Genomic DNA, 17,538 nt, shown 5'->3' with positions numbered 1-17,538 from the left:
ACTTTAATACGGATTACACCTCAACATAAGGAAAACAAAAGTTCCTACAATTGGACCAATAAACAACACCATGATAAACGGAGAAAGACTGAAGTTGTCAAGGATTTCATTTTATTTGGATCCACAATCAACGTCCATGGAAGCAGCAGTCAAGAAATCAAATGAAGACCAGACTTAATGGTCTAAGACTGGAGGGACCCTGGAAGACACGGCCCCCACACTCTGTTAGCCCAGAACTAAAACCATTCCCGAAGCCAACTCTTCAGACAAAGATTAGACTGGACTATAAGACATAAAATGATACTAGTGAAGAGTGTGCTTTAGCTGAAGTAGATACATGAGACTAAATGGGCAGCTCCCGTCGAGAGGCGAGATGAGAAGGCAGAAAGGGACGGGTGCTGGTTGAATGGACACAGGAAATCCAGGGTGGCAAGGAGGAGTGTGCTGTCACATTACAGGGAGAACAACTAGGGTCACATAACAAAATACGTATAAGTTTTTGTAGGAGAAACTAACTTGAACTGTAAACTTCCACTTAAAGCGCACGCGCGCACACACGCACACACAAAGAAACCAAACGATGCACTGCACTGGGCAAATCTGCTGCAAGATACCAAAAACCAAATCCATTGCTGTCTAGTTGATCTGGACTCATAGTGACCCTATAGGACAGAGGAGAACTGCCACACAGGGTTTCCAAAGAGCACCTGGTGGATTCGAACTGCCAACCTTTTGGTTAACAGCCGTAGCTCTTAACCACTGTGCCACCAGGGTTTCCCTTAAAACATTAAAAAGCAAAGATGTCATCTTGAGGACTAGGGTGCACCTGTCCCAAGCCATGGTATTTTTCAACTGCCTCATACACATGTGAAAGCTAGACAATGAATAAGGAAGAATGCAGAAGAACTGATGCCTTTGAATTATGGTATTGGCAAAGAATTGAATATTGAACGGACTGCCAGAAGTACTTCCAAAAATCAGCCAATAAAACCCTACTGAGCACAAGATCTGATCATGGGGATGGTGCAGGGCTGGGCAGCATTTTGTTCCGTTGTACGTGGGGTTGCCATACGTCAGGAGCCGACCTGACAACAGCTAAAGACAACAGCTGGCCGTACTATGATGACCCCGCCGTGGGACGCAGGGCTAAGGTCAGGTGCTGAGTGCAGGCACCCAGCTCCAGAAGGCACGGAGACCACGGACATGCTGGCTGAGCAGGGGGAAGACAGGTGCTTGTCTGCACAGTGTCTGCTCATCCTGCATCCTGACCTTGGACGACCAGAAAGCACATCCAGGAGCCTGGCCTGCATGTGTGTACAGCTCCACAGCGAAAGAACCCAACAGGAACAGAAAGTGCCATTGGGAAAAGATACTGGGAGACGCCTACTGCTGGCAATGCCCATGTGCCTGGAGCTCACCACCCACTCGTTCATTCAGTCAACAAGTAACTACCTGAGTCTTACTGTGTGCCAGGCTCTGCTGCTAGGAAACCTTCTGGTCAGCAGTACCGGAAATACTACAATGCGGGTGTCTTAGTCATTTAGTGCTGCTATAACAGAAATACCACAAGTAGATGGCTTTAACAAACTTATTTTTCACGGTCTAGGAGGCTAAAAGTCCAAATTCAGCGTGTCACCTCCAGGGGAAGGCTTTCTCTCTCTGTCTGCTCTGGAGGAAGGTCCTTGTCATTCATCTTCCCTTGGTCTGGGAGCAACTCAGTGCAGGCGTCTCAGGTCCAAAGGACATGCCCTGCTCAGAGCCCTGCTTTCTTGGTGGTATGAGGTTCCCTTCTTTCTGCTAACTTCTTTTTCCTTTTGTTTCTTGAGAGATAAAAGGTGGTGCAGGCCACACCCCATGGAAATTCCCTGCACCTTGGATCAGGGAGGTGACCTGAGTAAGGGTGGTGTTACAATCCCACCCTAATCTTCTCAACATAAAATTACAATCACAACATGGAGGACAAACACATAATACTGGGAATCATGGCCTAACCAAGTTGATACACACATTTTTTGGAGGACATAATTCAATCCATGACAGCAGGTGAACCCTCAAAACATGACATTATGCTAAGTGAAAGAAAGCCAGCCAAGAAAGGCTGTGTATTACATGATGCCATTTACATGTAACATCCAGAATAGGCAAATCCGTAGAGAAAGATTAATGGCTGGCAAAGGGGGAAGGGAAATGGGAGTGACTGGTAATGGGTATGAGGTCTGACTTAGCTTCTTAGTGCTGCTGTAACAGAAATAGCCCAAGTGGGTAGCCCGAGGGAACAGAAGTGTGTTTTCTCACAGGTTAGGAGGCTAGAAGTCTGAATTCCGGGCACTGGCTGTAGGGGAAGGCTTTCTCTGTTAGCTCTGGAGGTAGGTCCTTGTCCCTTTTCAGCTTGTTCCTCAGTGCCCTGGCGATCTTCACTCTTCCTGGCACCAACTATTCTCCATTTGCTCTTCTTTGCTTCTGCGCCTAATCTGCTCCTTTTGTATCTCAAAAGTGATTGGCTTAAAACACACCCTACACCGATGGAGCCCTAGTGGCGCAGTGGTTAAGAGCTCAGCTGCTAACCAAAAGGTCTACAGTTGGAGTCTACCAGCCGCTCCTCGGAAACTCTATGGGGCAGCTCTACTCTGTCCTCTGGGGTCACTATGGTCACAATTGACTGGACAGTAACGGTTTTAGCTTTTTTTTTTTTGGTTTCTACACCTACACCCATAGGATGTACTGTGTTCATCTATTGGGAGATGCAATAGTGTTAAGATGTCAATTTGCCCAAACTGATGTACAGAGTCAGTGCAATCCCAATAAAAATCTCAGCAGGGTTTTTTTTTTTTTTTTTTTTTGTAAAAAATGAGAGGCTTATTCTAAAACTTATATGAAAATGCAAATGACCTGGAACAGCCAAATCAGCTTCAAAGAACAAAACTGAAGAATTTAAACTGCCTGACTTCAAGGCTTATTATCAAGCTACAGTAATCAAGATAATGGGGTAAAGTTAGGCATATAAATCTGTGGCAGAGAATAGAGAGTCCAGAAACACATGTATATAATTCAACTGATTTTTTTATAAAGGTGCCAAAGTAATTCAATGGGGGAAAGGAGAATCTTTTCAACTAATGGTGCTGGAGTAACTGCATACCAATATGCAAAGAAATTACATACCTTACCTCACACCACATACAAAATTAATTTGAACTGAATCATAGACCTAAATGTAAGAGCTAAATAACAAAACTTCTAGAAGAAAACAGGAAAGGGTCTTGGTGACTCAGGCATCTTAGTTATCTAGTGCTGCTATAACAGAAATACCACAAATGGATGGCTTTAAGAGACAGAAATTTGTTTTCTCACAGGTAAGGAGCTAGAAGTCTGAATTCAGGGCACTGGCTCTACCTGAAGGCTTTCTCTCTCTGCTAGCTCTAGGGGAAGGTCCTCATCTCTTTGGCTTGTTTCCTGGTTCCTTGGAGATCTCCATGTGGCTTGGCATCAATCTTCCCCCATCTCTGCTTCTCCCCCTGCTGCTTTAGTATTTTTGATATCTCAAAAGAGATTGATTTAAGACACACTCTACACTAATCCTGCCTCATTAGCATAACAAAGACAACCCATTTCCAAATGGGATTATAACCACTGGCATAAAGGTCAGGATTTACAACACATTTTTGGGTGACACAATAGAATCTGTAACATTCCACCCTTTGGCCCCCAAAATTCATGTCCTTCCCATATGCAGAACACATTCACCCCATCACATCATCCCAAAAGTCTTAAATCACCTCCAAGTCCAAAATCTCATCTTCTGAATTATCTAAATCAAATATGGGTAAGACTTTAGACGTATTCCAGGGGCAAATTCCTCTTCATCTGTGAACCTGTGAAATCTAGACTACAGGTTATCTGCTACCAAAGTACAGTGCTGGAACTAGCACAAGGTAGACATTTCCATTACAAACGGGAGAAAGTGAAGGGAAAGAAGGGTAATAGGTAACAAGCAAGTCCAAAACCCAGCAGAACAAGTTATGTTAGCTCTCAAGGCTTGAAAATAATCCTCTGTTCTCTGAGACCCTCTGGGCAATGGCCAAACCCTCCAAATTCTGGGTGTTGGCCATGTCCTCTGGATTCTGGGTGGAGGCCCCTTAGTCCTGGGCTTTAGCTCCACCTTCCAGGCCCTTTGGGATGGTATCTCAGCTCCCTTGGCTCTAGGTAGCCCCATTCTCCTAGTCCATCTGAATGATGACCCCACCCCTCACCCCCAGTAGGCCCCATTTTTCTTCCCCTTGGGCATGGCAGCTATGCCCCCCTCAGCTTTGGGCGGTGGCCCCATCCTCTTGGCCAAACCGAATGGCAGTTCCGCATGCCAGAACTGAGCTGATGAAGATCTGACTCTTTGAACCTAGAAGGTCATGGCTCTACCCCTGGACACTCCAGAGGCCATGTCTCCACCCTTCGAGACCAAGGCAGTTTTGCTTCCTGTGCTCCTTCCAACAGTTCTATTATCTCCAACCTGCTCCAGGGATGGTTCTTTTCTTTTCTTGGTGGACAACAGATGTAGCTCCTTTACCTGTAGAATTTCAAGAGACAGACCAGTGTTCGCTCCTTTCGTCCTCTGTTCCCTTCAGTCTAAGCTGATGGGTTTTCTGCTGTGGTAGCTGGTTAGATCCCTTAGTCACAGGCTTAACCTCTTTAACAAAAGATTGTTAGCCACCTCCTTGGTGAACATTCTAGGACATGGTGTCCTTAGTTTGTACAAGAGAATTTTCCAAATCTTTAAGTTTTGTTTTCATTTTGCACCATTCATTTTCAAGTCCATCTCTTTCCTTTTGCAATTTACTATAAAGAGAAACCATGTGGGCCCTTTAAGATATTGCTTAGAAATCTCCTCAGCCAAATAGCCAAGTTCATCACTTGCAAGTTGTACCTTCCACCAAATATCTGAACACAATTCAGGAAGTTCTTTCCTACTGTGTAAAAGTGTTACCCTTCCTCCACTGTCCAATCATATGTTTGTCATTTTTTTTAAAGCCTTACCAGAAGCACCTTCAACGTCATTTTTAGCAACATTCTGTTGATGGTGTCATATGTGTTCTCTAAGACAAGAGAGACTTTCTCTATAGCTCTCACTTTCTTCTGAGCCCTCACCAGAACTGCCTTTGACGGCCATAATTCTACCAACTGTCTCTTCACGGCAATCTAGGCTTTTACTGTTAAGCACCTTAAAACTCTTCTAGCCTCTACCCATTACCCAATTCCAAAACCACTTCCCCACTGTAGTTATTTGTTAGAGCCACACCCCCACTTTTCGGTACCAAATTCCGTCTTGGTTATCCAGTGCTGCTGTAACAGAAATACCATAAGTGGATGGCTTTGATAAACAGAAATTTATTGTTTCACAATTTAGAAGGCTAGGGAGTCCGAATTCAGGGTGCCAGTTCTAGGGGAAGGCTTTCTCTCTCTGTAGGCTCTGGGGGAAGGTCCTTGTCTCTTCAGCTTGTTTCCTGGTTCCTTGGAAATCTCCATGTGGCTTGGCATCACTCTTCCATCTCTGCTTTTCTTGCTTGCTTGTTTAATCTCTTTTATATCTCAAAAGAGATTGATTTAAGACACACCCTATCTAATCCTGTCCATTAACATAACAAAACAACTCATTCCCAAATGGAATTACACCTTCTCCTCACTTATCCAACTACCTCATTAACTGACATTTTGCATTTATGACAACAGTAAAAAACTGTTATCCAACTATTTTGCTTATTAACAATGTATGTCTGGCAGTAACAAAGGTGAGAGTAATGCTGGCTGTGATGGTTAAGGTTATGTGTCAACTTGTCTGGGCCATGATTCCCAGTGGTTTGGTAGTTATGTAATGATGTAATTTGGCAGTTAAGTAATGATGTAGTCATCCTCCTTTTGTGATCTGACGTGGTCATCCTCCACTTTTGCCTAAGGCCGATTTTTGCATAACTGCCTGGTCTTTGGAACCTAGCCATATCAATAGTGAGGAATGGGTGTATAGCCATAAGCATACAGATTAGGGTTTACAACACATATTTTGGGGGGGACACAACTGAATCCATAACAGCAGGTTTGGCAAATATTTCTTAATTATGAGACAAAAAGTATAAACTATATAAATTATCAATAAAATGGTGTTCATGAAATACAAAAACTTTCATTCTTCAAAAGATACTGTCACACAAATGAAAATGAAAGCCACAGACTAGGAGACAGCATTTGCAAACATGTATCTGACAAAGGACTACAACTAGAATATATAAAGAACCGTTACTGTTCATTAACATAAACAACCCAATAAGAAAATGGGCAAAAAAAAAAAAGACACTCCACCGAAGAAGATATACAGATGCAAACAAGCTCATGAAAAGATCCCCAGTCTTTAGGGAAATGCAAATTAAAATCACAACGAGTTATCAGTCTATACCTGTTAAAAAGACTAACCATACTAAGGGTTGGTAAGGTTGTGGAGCAACTGGGAACTCTCACAAACTGTTAGTAGGCAATGGCACCACCACTTTGGCAACTTCTTAAAAACTTAAACATACATCTGGCATGACTCAGCCATCCCACTTCTAGATATCCACCCAAGGCAAATTAAAGCATACGTACGTAACTTGTCCAAGGACATTTACAGCAGCTTTATTGTAATTGCCAAAAACTGAGAACAAGCCAAATCTGTATTAACAAATGAATAAACACGTTGAAGTATATCCGTACGACAGAGCGCTACTCAGCAATGAAAAGGTATAAGCCACTGATGTATGCAACAACATGGATGAATTGAAAATAATTAAGCTGAGTGAAAGCAAACAAACAAAAAAAACCCACTGCATGATTTCATTTACGTAAAATCCAAGAAAATGGACACTAATCTACAGTTGCCAATAGTAAATCAGCGGTTTCCCACAGGCAAGATGGGAAGGAGGAATGAATTATTAAGGGGCACAGGAAACTTTTGAGGGTGATGGATACTCATCTTGATTGTGATCAGTTTTATGGGTGTAAACATATGTCAAGTATATAAATTGTACACTTTAAATGTGTACAGGTTAATAATGTATGTCAATTATACCTCAATAAAACTTTTTTTTTTTTAAAAAAAAAAAAAAAAGGAAGGAGCCAAAATGTAAATGTTAAGCGTTAACGTTTTCCTTCTGCACCTCGATGGCTCATCCCGCCTCCAGGACCCCCCACTCTGCAGACTCCTGGCCCAGAAAGTCCTGCCTTGTTCAGCCGCTCCTGAAAGCCAGGTGGAGAAGGAAGACATTTCCAGCAGAGCGACCATCCCCTGCAGGTGCTCTCAGATGAGTACCCAAGTGGCCGAGGAAACACGGTGCAAATAAACACAAAGGTAAACACGCGAGACGTGTGGGTTCGGCATTAATTTTTTTCCCCTGAAATAATCACAAGGAACTGTTAATAATGATTACTTGGGGAGAAGAAGTGGCCATGGAGTGGGTGGGCAGGAAGGCTTTCACTTTTCACTTTGCATCTTTTTCTCATATATTTGAATTTTCCAAATTTGTACAAACATCACTTTAAAAAATAACAAGAGAGGTTACCTGGGTGGTAAGATTATAGGCCACCTCTTTGTTTTATTCTTTTTACATAAAGCAAACTCATAAATATTACCTGGGAGGTAGGGAGAGAGACGGAGGGAAGCAGGGGGAGAGAATGCAAGCAAGCAATGTCAGAAAGGAAAGTGACCCACAAAATGGGGGTCCATCAAAGACAGCCCCAAAGCCTAGGCACCACTGTGTGGGAGCTCCTAGAACAAAAGAACAAGCCTGGTGGCCAAGCGTGGAAGAACAAAGTGTCCAAAGACCCTGCTCGTGACACCAGAGCTACTGTAGTTTGTCCTGAGAACTGAACTTCTCGCCCACTTCAAAAATATCCAAAGAATGTACTGGCCGAGGTCATTTCATTTTATTCTCTCTCTCCTACACACATATTACAGAAGCTGATACAGAATGAAATAGGTAGGCAAAATGTACAACGTGGTTTTGGATGCTAACAGCAAAGAGCCTACAAGTACTCTGTTCCTTTTCTAAAGTGTTTCGATCTCGCTGACAGAGCTATTTTTCTCATGGCACCACTTCCTACTCAGAATGATTGGTGCTGAGTTAATGGCCCGTTCTACACTGGCTCAGAAAACATGTTGGTTAAACAAACATGAGGTAATTTCTTTCAAACAATTAGTTGCACAAGAATACGTGTGCTTTCAAAATCAAGTCCTGCCACACACACACACAAAAAAAACTATTAAAACTAATAAACGAGTTCAGCAAGGTTGCAGGGTACAAGGTCAGTATACAAAAGTTGCCTGTATTTCAATACACTAGCAATGAACAAAACAAAAATGAAATGAAGAAAAACATTCCATCTACAACAGGATCACAAAGAAGAAAGCATCTAGGGATACACTTGACAAAGGAAGTATAACACTTGTACACTGAAAACTACAAAGACTGCTGACAGGAATGAATGACCTAAATAAACAGACATCCTATGTTCATGAGCTGGAAGACTTTATGTTGTTAAGATGGCAACACTCCCCAAATTTACTTACAGCTTCAACACTACCCCTATCAAAATCCTGGCTGCCTTTTTTTTTTTTTTTTTTTACAGAAATTGACAAGCTGATCCTAAAATTCACATGGAATTGCAAGGGACTCAGAATAGCCAAAACAATCTTGAAAAAGAAACAAAGCTGGATGACTTATACTTCCCAATTCCAAAATTTATTACAAAGCTATGGTTATCAAGACAGTGCGGTACTCACACAAGACAGACACACAGACCAATGGAACAGAACTGAGAGTCCAGAAATAAACCCTCATATTTACGGTCAACTGATTTTTGACCAAGGGTGCCCAGACAATTCAATGGTGAGAAGAATAGCCTTTTCAACAAATGGTGCTACTAAAACTGGATATCCACATGCAAAAGAGTGAAGTTGGACACCCGACCTCACATCATACACAAAAATGAACATAAAATAAACGTTAAGACCTAAATGTGAAAGTTAAAACTATAAAACTCTTAAAAGAAAACATAGGCATAAATCTTAATGACCGAAAATTAGGTAATAATTTCTTAGATATGACACCAAAAGCACAAAGGAAGAAATTGATAAACTGTATCTCATCAAAATTAAAAACCTTTGAGCTTCAAAGGGCCCTATTAAGAAAGTGAAAAGGCAACTCATGGAATGGGAGAAAATTTTAGCAAATCACACATCTGATAAGGGACTAGTATAAAGAATACTTACAACTCAATTAAATGACAAACAATCCAACTAAAAACTGGGCAAGGGATTTGAATACATATTTTTTCCAAAGAAGACACACAAGTGGCCAATAAGGATGTAAAAAAATGCATAACATGATTAGTCATCAGGGAAATGCAAATCCAAGCCACAAGATACCACTTCACACCCACAAGGATGACTATAATAAAAAAAGATAACATCAAGAGTTGGGGATGACTGGGAGAAATAGAAACTCATACATTTCCGGTAGGAATGTAAAATGGTGCAGCTGCTTTGGAAAACAGTCTGGCAATTCCTCAAAAAGTTAAGCATAAAGTTACCATATGACTCAGGCTTGAAAACAGTATGACTAAGTGAAAGAAGCCGGTCTCAAAAAGCCACATATTATACGACTCAATTTATACGAAGTGTCCAGAATAGGCAAATCCAGAGAGACAGAGAGGAGACTGGTCAGGAGGAGGTGGGAAACGAGGTGGCCGCTGAATATAGGGTTTCCTTCTGAAGTGATGAAATGTTCAGGAATTAGATAGTGGTAACGGTTGCACAACCCTGTGGCATCTTAAAAACCACTTTACAAGGGTGAATTTTACGTTATGTGAATTGTAACCTTAAAATATTCTAACCTGGTCTTGCAAGATATTAATTGAGTGTCACTATGCCTGCAGAGGCCCCCACTGTCCTCCAAGATCTGGCCCCAAACTCTCAGTCTTATCACCTGCTCTCTGCCTCTCCGGAAGCCCCACTCTTTCCACTTCATTGTCTTTGTTCCTCTACTGCTGTCTCTGCGCTCCCAAATCCATCCTCCAAGAGTGCAACCCGGTGGCCTGCAGTCAAATACAGTCTCCAGATGGTTCACAGTGATGGTGTCTGGTTGTTTTTTAAAAAACTGAGTTAGTTACTAGGAAGCGATTACACACGGGCAGCCACATCCCAGCCTGTGGCAGCCTTCGCCAGCTGCCTGCCCAAGAGCCCGGGTCGCCTTCCTCCTTGCTGAGGAAATTGCATTTTGCTCAGGCGTCCACTCAAGGAAAGTGGGTCCACCCCAGCAGATGAACCGAGTCATCCCAACTGCCTTTGCGGGGACTGGTCTACTGGTGGCTGTTGAAGCAGTCAGAGCTCTGAGCCACAGGCAACAAAAACAGGTTCTGGCTGTTTGAACAGAAGCCCATTTACCGAGAAGCTCACGATGCTTCAGTCCCAGGGCCCCTCACGGGCCCAGGGCCCCTCACGGGCACAGCGCCTGTGAGCCGTCCAGGCTGGGTAGGGAAGCCAGGCTGCAATTAGGACGCATTTCTACATAAACAGTCCCGGGAGAGAAGCACCTGAACCTCCCGAGGACTAGAACTTGGTACCATTTCTTCACTCACTCTAAATAAATGTTCACCTTTGTATTTAATTTTCCATCTAGTCAATGACCCAGATGTTAGCATTACAGACGAGGATTTCAAAGTAGCTATTTTTTTTTTAATTATAACTACTCTCCAGGTGGTAAAAGAAAAATGTGCTCATACTGAATGAACAAATAGGAAATTAGTGGAGAAACAAACTATTAAAAAGAAAAAAACTAGGAAATTGCAAAACTAAAAATGAAAATATCTGAAAGGAGGCTGGAGAACAGTCTTCTGGGTTCTACTCTGGAGAGGTGAGACTCATGAGGCTGGAAATTCCTCAGATATATAGCCAGGGTATTTAAGGAGTACCAGGTAGGCAGAAAACATGGCAAATGTCCCCTAAAGCCTGTGACCCAGTTCTGGCTAATGAAAAAGGGGAAATTCCCTAATAAAAAGAGAAAGTATGAGAAGAGATGATCTCTTACCTCCTAACCTTCCCCTTTCTGACTTGAACAACATTCTCATGAATACGTGATGATAGTTGGGGCAATGGCAGCCATTTTGCCACCATGAGGGGAAGCAGTGAGAATGACAGGCACAGAAGCTAACCAGAGCCCTGATACTGCAGATCATACATATTTTGGAACCACACACCTCTAAACTTCTTGTCATACGAGATAATAAACTGCTCTTGAGAGGATATTTGTTATTACAGTAAAAAAATAAAAAGTCCTGATTAAAATGGAGAGGTTTGGCAATACCAGATATGCATGTACCCATGGCCATCACTGGTGAGGTGCTCTAGTCTAGTTACTGGTTTCACTTGGTCCCTGTACACAACTGAATTTGCAATCCCTGCCCTACGTATTTTTTGAGAGATGGCTCAACTGCCCCTCCTTCCAAAAAGCACTTCCAGGTTATTGTCTCCCTCCACCCCAACCCTACCTACCTAGCTAGAAGTAATTTTGCTTTTCTTGGAACTACCACAGTGCTTCAATCGTATCATATGCACGTGAAAGCTGGACGATGAATACGGGAGACTGAAGAACTGATCCCTTTGAATTGTGGCGTTGGCGAAGAATACTGAATGTACCATGGACCGTGAGAATAATGAATAAATCCGTCTTGGAAGAAGTACAGCCAGAATGCTCCTTAGAAGCAAGGATAGCGAGACTATGTCTTACATACTCTGGGCATGTCTTCAGGAGGGACCAGTCCCTGGCTAGAGAAGGACATCGTGCTTGGTAATGTAGACGGTCAGCGAAAAAGAGGAAAACCCTCAACGAGATGGATTGACACAGTGGCCGCAAGGATGGGCTCAAGCATAGCAAGGACTGTGAGGATGGTGCAGGGCCAGGCAATGTTTCGTTCTGTTGTACACAGGGTCGCTGTGAGTCAGAACCGACTCGACAGCACCTAACAACAACCACTACCACCATCATTCTGGCGCTGACTCATTCTTATCTCCTACTGTAACTGCTTATCCCTCCTATCTGGCTGCACGCCTTCTGAGGGCAGGAACCCTGTCTCGGCCACCCCTTACCTGCCACATAGAGAAGTGCTTGAATACAGGAGGTACTTCATGCCTCTATCCTGAATACATCGAAGAACACTCCCTGCAGATATCCTACTGAGGCCACCGAGGAGCTTGGAGCTTTGCACCAGCGACACGTGGCGCTTCTCAATCCAGGAAAACAACACCCCATCACACGCCAATACACCAGTGTGCTGTGGGCTGCCTCAGCCTCTCGTCCAGTCACCCTGAGCAAATCCACAGCCGTGACGTCTCGGAAGCCCACCTCCTAGGCCCTGCCAGAGACCCTGGGGCAGCCTCAGTGCTCCCGACTCAGGACGCTTGCTGGGATAAAGATGATTGCGTAAGACGCTTTCCAGGAGAGTCTGGAAACAACTGTCAGTCGCCACAAACTCTAGGAAAGGACAGAAATTTACGCGCGCGCGTGCACACACACACACACACACAATCACTCCTATTTTACATACAAGAAAGGCTGGGGCACATGAACGTGAACGTGCAGATCACAGGTGGGAACGGGAGGGGGTGCAGCCCCAGGGGTCTGTGGCAGGCCCCACAAAGGGCACTCGAGCAGTCTGGTTGCCAACAAATCCTGAGGAATGCGGCTGACTTCTGTATTGGTGCCGATGCCGGATCCAATTCAGCCTCAGAAACGCCTCACACACTGGGGGGCTCGCGGAGGGATTTGCAGTCCCAGCTTTCAGTGGGTGGGCTCACTGACACGTGGCTCTTTGCTCAAGCCCAGCCTTTGACTCTGCCCTCATCAACCAACAGCCCGACCTCAGGTAGGGAATTCTCCAGGACAGGGTCTGTTCTACGGAGCAGGGGACCGAATCACATTTCACACCAGAGCCTGGGCTATCCTGGGCTGGGATCTCAGGTACTGTCCATGGGAAGCACAGGCTGGGACTCAGGGGGCCACCCCTGGGCCCTCAGCATGGACACCAGCCAGGGAGAGTGGGATGTCCCCTCTGTCTCTGCGGGGGCACTGTGGAGCAGTGCATGGAGGGAGACAGCAAAACAAGGGAGGCCTCTGTTCTCCAAAAGGGCAGGCATGCTGCAGAGGGGGCTGCAGAGGCTCCAAAGGGCAGCCTGGGCTGCGGGGGCAAAGGTTACAAAAAGGGAGAGGAGGCTGAGGCTGGTGCTGTTCAGAAGACAGCGGTTAGGGGGTTCGGGGGGGGGGGAGGGAGGAGTCTGGAGTGCTCTGATTTGACAGATGGTCCCCCAGCTCAGCCAATTCCTGAAGCAGGAGAGACACAGAAGCAGGATTCAAAGGGAGCGATTTGTGCATCATGGGCCCATAACCTTGGCCTTGAGAGCTGTGTGCTTTCACGCTCCGAGGGAGGGCAGGCTAAGCTGGGGCAGAGGCGCGTCTGGGCACGGCCGATGCCTCTCACTGTCTGCTGTAAGCAACTCTGACTGGTTACACGATAGTTTTGGTGCCAAAGTGTCTACATTCAGGTACCAAATGATGACAGACTAGGAAGGGTGCAACCACAAAGGGGAAATTAATTGCTTCTATGGAACTCTGAACATCATCAAAGAATAAAGATGACTTAAACACACCCCCTAACTGCCAAGACAAAGGTTCAGGCTCGAGGCTGTCACTCCAGTCTGACAAACCTTGGGGCTCTGCTGACCTCTCAGTGCGGAGGGCTGGCAGCTGGCAGTAGGTGGCAGCCTTGCCCCTCCCCCCCACCCCCCTCCCCCCACCCCGTGACTCCCGGCCAAGGAGCTTCCCTGATTTGACGGAGACGTTCCTGGAACCCTCCCATGCAAGCCAGGGCTCTCAGGGAGAACTTGGGAGAAATCCATCCATTTGGACCCAGAGACAGCCTCAGTCTGAACCCAGCTTCCCTGGCCTGCCCCTGGATCCCCAGATTCTGTGAGGTCAGCCTTGACCTGGCCATGGTGATCTGGATCTGAGGCCCAACCAAGGTGCCAAAGAGCCTGCTGGCTCAGCTTGTTACTAACGCTGGAGCCAGAGCCAAAGATGGCCTGATGTGGCTATGTCCCAAGTGATGCAACGTCTCTGCCAGCACATCGTCCGTGTGCTCGCCTCCCAGGGGTACCAGAGTCGCGTACCATCCAAGCTCCCAAGCCTGGGTATGCGGAGTGTCAGTCTCTACCCCACACCCCCATACTGACCGGGTGGACGGAAGAGCCTATCCGTGCTGAGATCCCACAGGAGACCAAAGGCTTCCGAAGAAGTTTCTGGAGGCCATGTCAGCAACTAGGAAGAGAAAAAATGAGTTAGCCCCATATTCCTATGGAGTAATAGTAGCAAACCTCTTCAGGGGCCACCATGGGTCAGTCAAAGTACATTATCCCATTTAACCCTCACAAATCCACGAGGTAGAAGGGTAACATTATTCCCATTTTACAGACGAGGGAACCAAACTGAGAGATGAAGAAACTTCCCCAAGGTGACACAGCTAATAAAAGCAGTCAAGCCAGAACTCAAGCCTAGGTCACTGTGATTTGACACCATCTTTGTTTCCTCCTACTCCATTCACCTCCCAGGGTGGGAGTCCTGGTCCTTCTGCCCCTCACTCTGTGCGGTCACACCATGCCTTCCGGGGCTGGGCCAGCATCGGGGGAGAGTGAGCTCACAAGTACTGACCATGGTCAGCTGACAATGGCAGGGTCAGCCCCCCTCCGTGATCCTTGCATTGTTGCCAGGGCAGCCTCTTAACTTATGGTTGTCTAACACCACCAGCTCAGGGAGGTCCCTGGGGCAGAACGCACCCCCTCACGCAACGTGGGGGCTCACCCCCTGACTCGAGATCACTGGGATCCTTGTTTGGATACCCCTTGAGGCCAGGGTCATACTGGGGATTTAGGATGTGGAAAGAATACAGCATGGCATGAGCAATGGGACAGCACCTCCCCACTACTGCCATCCCGTCGAGGGACACACAGACAAGGCCAGGCCTCAGAGGAGGGCCAAGCACCTTGGCAGCACCACTCCTGTACACAGTGGGCGATGCTATCCCAGGGTGTGCCAGCTGGGCGTATAACCACCTGTACTTCCCGCTGGGGTCAGGAGGAGTGGGAGGTTGCCGACCAGGTAGAGTGGAAGCAGTGGTCCGCACCCCTTTTCAGGTCTGAGGCTCTCATCCCCTCTCTGTGGGCATTACCCTAGGAGGAAAGGAGGTATCTTGCCCAAGGTCACGGCCCCTCCCCAAGTGCAGACTGCATCTGATAACTGGTCATTGCTAGGGTCCAAAGGCCTGGACCTCTTGCCTCACTGTGGAACAACTGTAAAGGATTCAGGTCTGATGAATGAATGAATGAAAGAATGAACAAGTATCACTGCTATTATGGCAAAACATATTCTAAGTTTCAAAAAAACCAAAACCTCAGAAGTGAACTTTTAGGGTTCATTCTTGCTAAGGCCTGTGCACAGTCACTGAGCTTGGTAGCTATCAGGCCCCTCCTCTACCCCTGCCCCAGAGACACTGGGCAGAGTCCGTCCATGAGGCTCCCAAAGCCAAGTACACCCCTTAACTGATCTGGCTTTAGTCGTGGGGGACGGAGGAACATTCGTTTCTTCTTCCTGAAGAGAGTGAACTGAAGCCTCTGTGCTAGCCCAGGCCCTGAGCAGAGCTGTGGGAGGACCACAAGGACAATTACAGGACTAGTCAGCCAACCCTTAGGTGGTACTAAGGGACCCAGTTAACAAAGTAAGAAACTGAGGTACAGTGGTGACTTTAAGGAGCTTGCCCCAGGCCACGCACAGCTAGTAAGTGGCAGAGACAAAGTTCAAACCTGGACCATCTGACTCAGAGTTCGGTCCTGGACTCCTGGTTCTACAGCAGCTTGGAGGTGGGAAGGGGCAGCAGGGAAGGCTCACCCACCCCTCACAGAGACCGACCAGCAGAGGAGGCGCCCACGCCATGTCAGGGTCAGACAAGGACTCTCTGTGGGCGAGTCTCGGCTGACCTCTGTGCCTCCCAATGCCCTATTGTGCATTCTGTCACAGACTGTGCAAGGAGCAAAGAGAAGCAGCAGTGCCGGGGACAAAGAATAATGGCTGCACTGTTCCCTGTTACTCACCCAGGACCCTGCCACGCTGAGAGGAGGGGCAAGAGCAAGAACCACGAGAGGGCCCCAAGAGCTGAGGACGCCTTCTTCCCCTGGGGCAGGGTGAGGCAGTAGGAAGGACCCCAAAGGAAGGAGGAGAGCCCCAGAGGGCTCTTCCAGAAGGCGGCCAGCCTGCCAAGGCTGACTCCCTTGAATAATCTGCCTGGGATGGTGGCTCCAATTTACAGCTGTGGTCCAGGCTCCAACTGGCAGGAACAGTACCAGCCAGGACTTGCGACTTGCCCATCCCCAGGCAGGGAGGTTCCTGGATGGGGGTCAAGGCCAGCATCCTCATGCCTTGCGTTCAAATCATAGCAGCTGGTGCCTTGGTGATCCCTGCCAGCTTCTGTCATTCTATGACAAAGGTCTCAAACCCCGGGCAGACTACGGGTTCCCCCAAGGCTAAAAGTGCCGGCAGCAACCAGGACGGAATAAACTGGGGCAAATGGTGCAGCTCTTCTAGGCTTTTCCAAATTCATGAGGGTCCCCATTCCGCCATCATTGCAGGGCTGCAGGGGCCCAGAGCACCACTCCCCTGCTCATGGGATGAGGAGTAGGGGCCAGGAACTGAGACTGTCAGAGAGATGAGCTCTGACATAAAGGAAGCACTGACAAAGTGGCAGGGATGAGATCACTGAGATTAGACTGCAAGTCTACTTGGAGTGCCAGGCCCCTTAGAAAGCTTAGAAGGCCAGCAAACCCCTCATGGCAACACGCCCTGGGGGGAAGCAGAGGCTCCTGGCTCGGTGCCAGTGCTGTGAGACCCCCCCCCTACAAGGATCAGTGCTCGGTAAGCATTACTCCTTCCGCTCAAGTCTGGGATAAGCACCCAAGGCAAGAAGAGGTGAAGTGTGCAGCCCTTCCTGCCAGCTGCCAGCGGGGACCTGCAGGGCTATCAGGCTGGAATGCCCCGCCCCCTAGTGCTGCCAGCGGGGACCTGCAGGGCTATCAGGCTGGAATGCTCCGCCCCCTGGTGCTGCCAGCGGGGACCTGCAGGGCTATCAGGCTGGAATGCTTCGCCACCTAGTGGCGGGTCTGCGCTCCTCACCTGGAACAGCCACTGGAGCAGGGGGACCGGGCAGTCGGGCCTGTGCAGGTAGAGGTTGCTCAGGAGGCCCCTGTGGAGGAAGGACAGCTGCTGGGCCGGTGGGGAGCTGTGGGGACAGAGCAGGTGAGGTTAGGGGTGGACTCCAGGCCCTGCCACCTGCCCTGCCCATGGTCAGCAGCCTCTGCTCACAGAGACCACTCTGCATCCTGGCCCCCTGAAGCTGCAGGAGATTCTCATCGTTCAGCGTCACCAGGAC

General features: G+C 47.2%; 1 protein-coding gene across 1 annotated transcript in view; it reads right to left on the bottom strand.

The window, feature by feature from the left end:
* The window catches only part of FAM178B (family with sequence similarity 178 member B), a 98,093-nt gene that overhangs the window by 65,035 nt on the left and 15,520 nt on the right, over window positions 1–17,538 (bottom strand). The window contains exons 6-7 of the mRNA XM_049856375.1: window positions 17,283–17,388; window positions 14,297–14,381 (exon numbers count right to left, since the gene is read on the bottom strand). Coding sequence (XP_049712332.1) covers window positions 14,297–14,381; window positions 17,283–17,388 — 191 coding nt within the window. The remainder of the gene's footprint in view (window positions 1–14,296; window positions 14,382–17,282; window positions 17,389–17,538) is intronic.

This window comes from Elephas maximus, chromosome 17 (genome assembly GCF_024166365.1).
Source record: "Elephas maximus indicus isolate mEleMax1 chromosome 17, mEleMax1 primary haplotype, whole genome shotgun sequence".
NCBI lineage: Eukaryota > Metazoa > Chordata > Mammalia > Proboscidea > Elephantidae > Elephas > Elephas maximus.
Note: the sequence above shows the minus strand (reverse complement) of the source record. Positions and strands in the feature narration are given on the sequence as shown.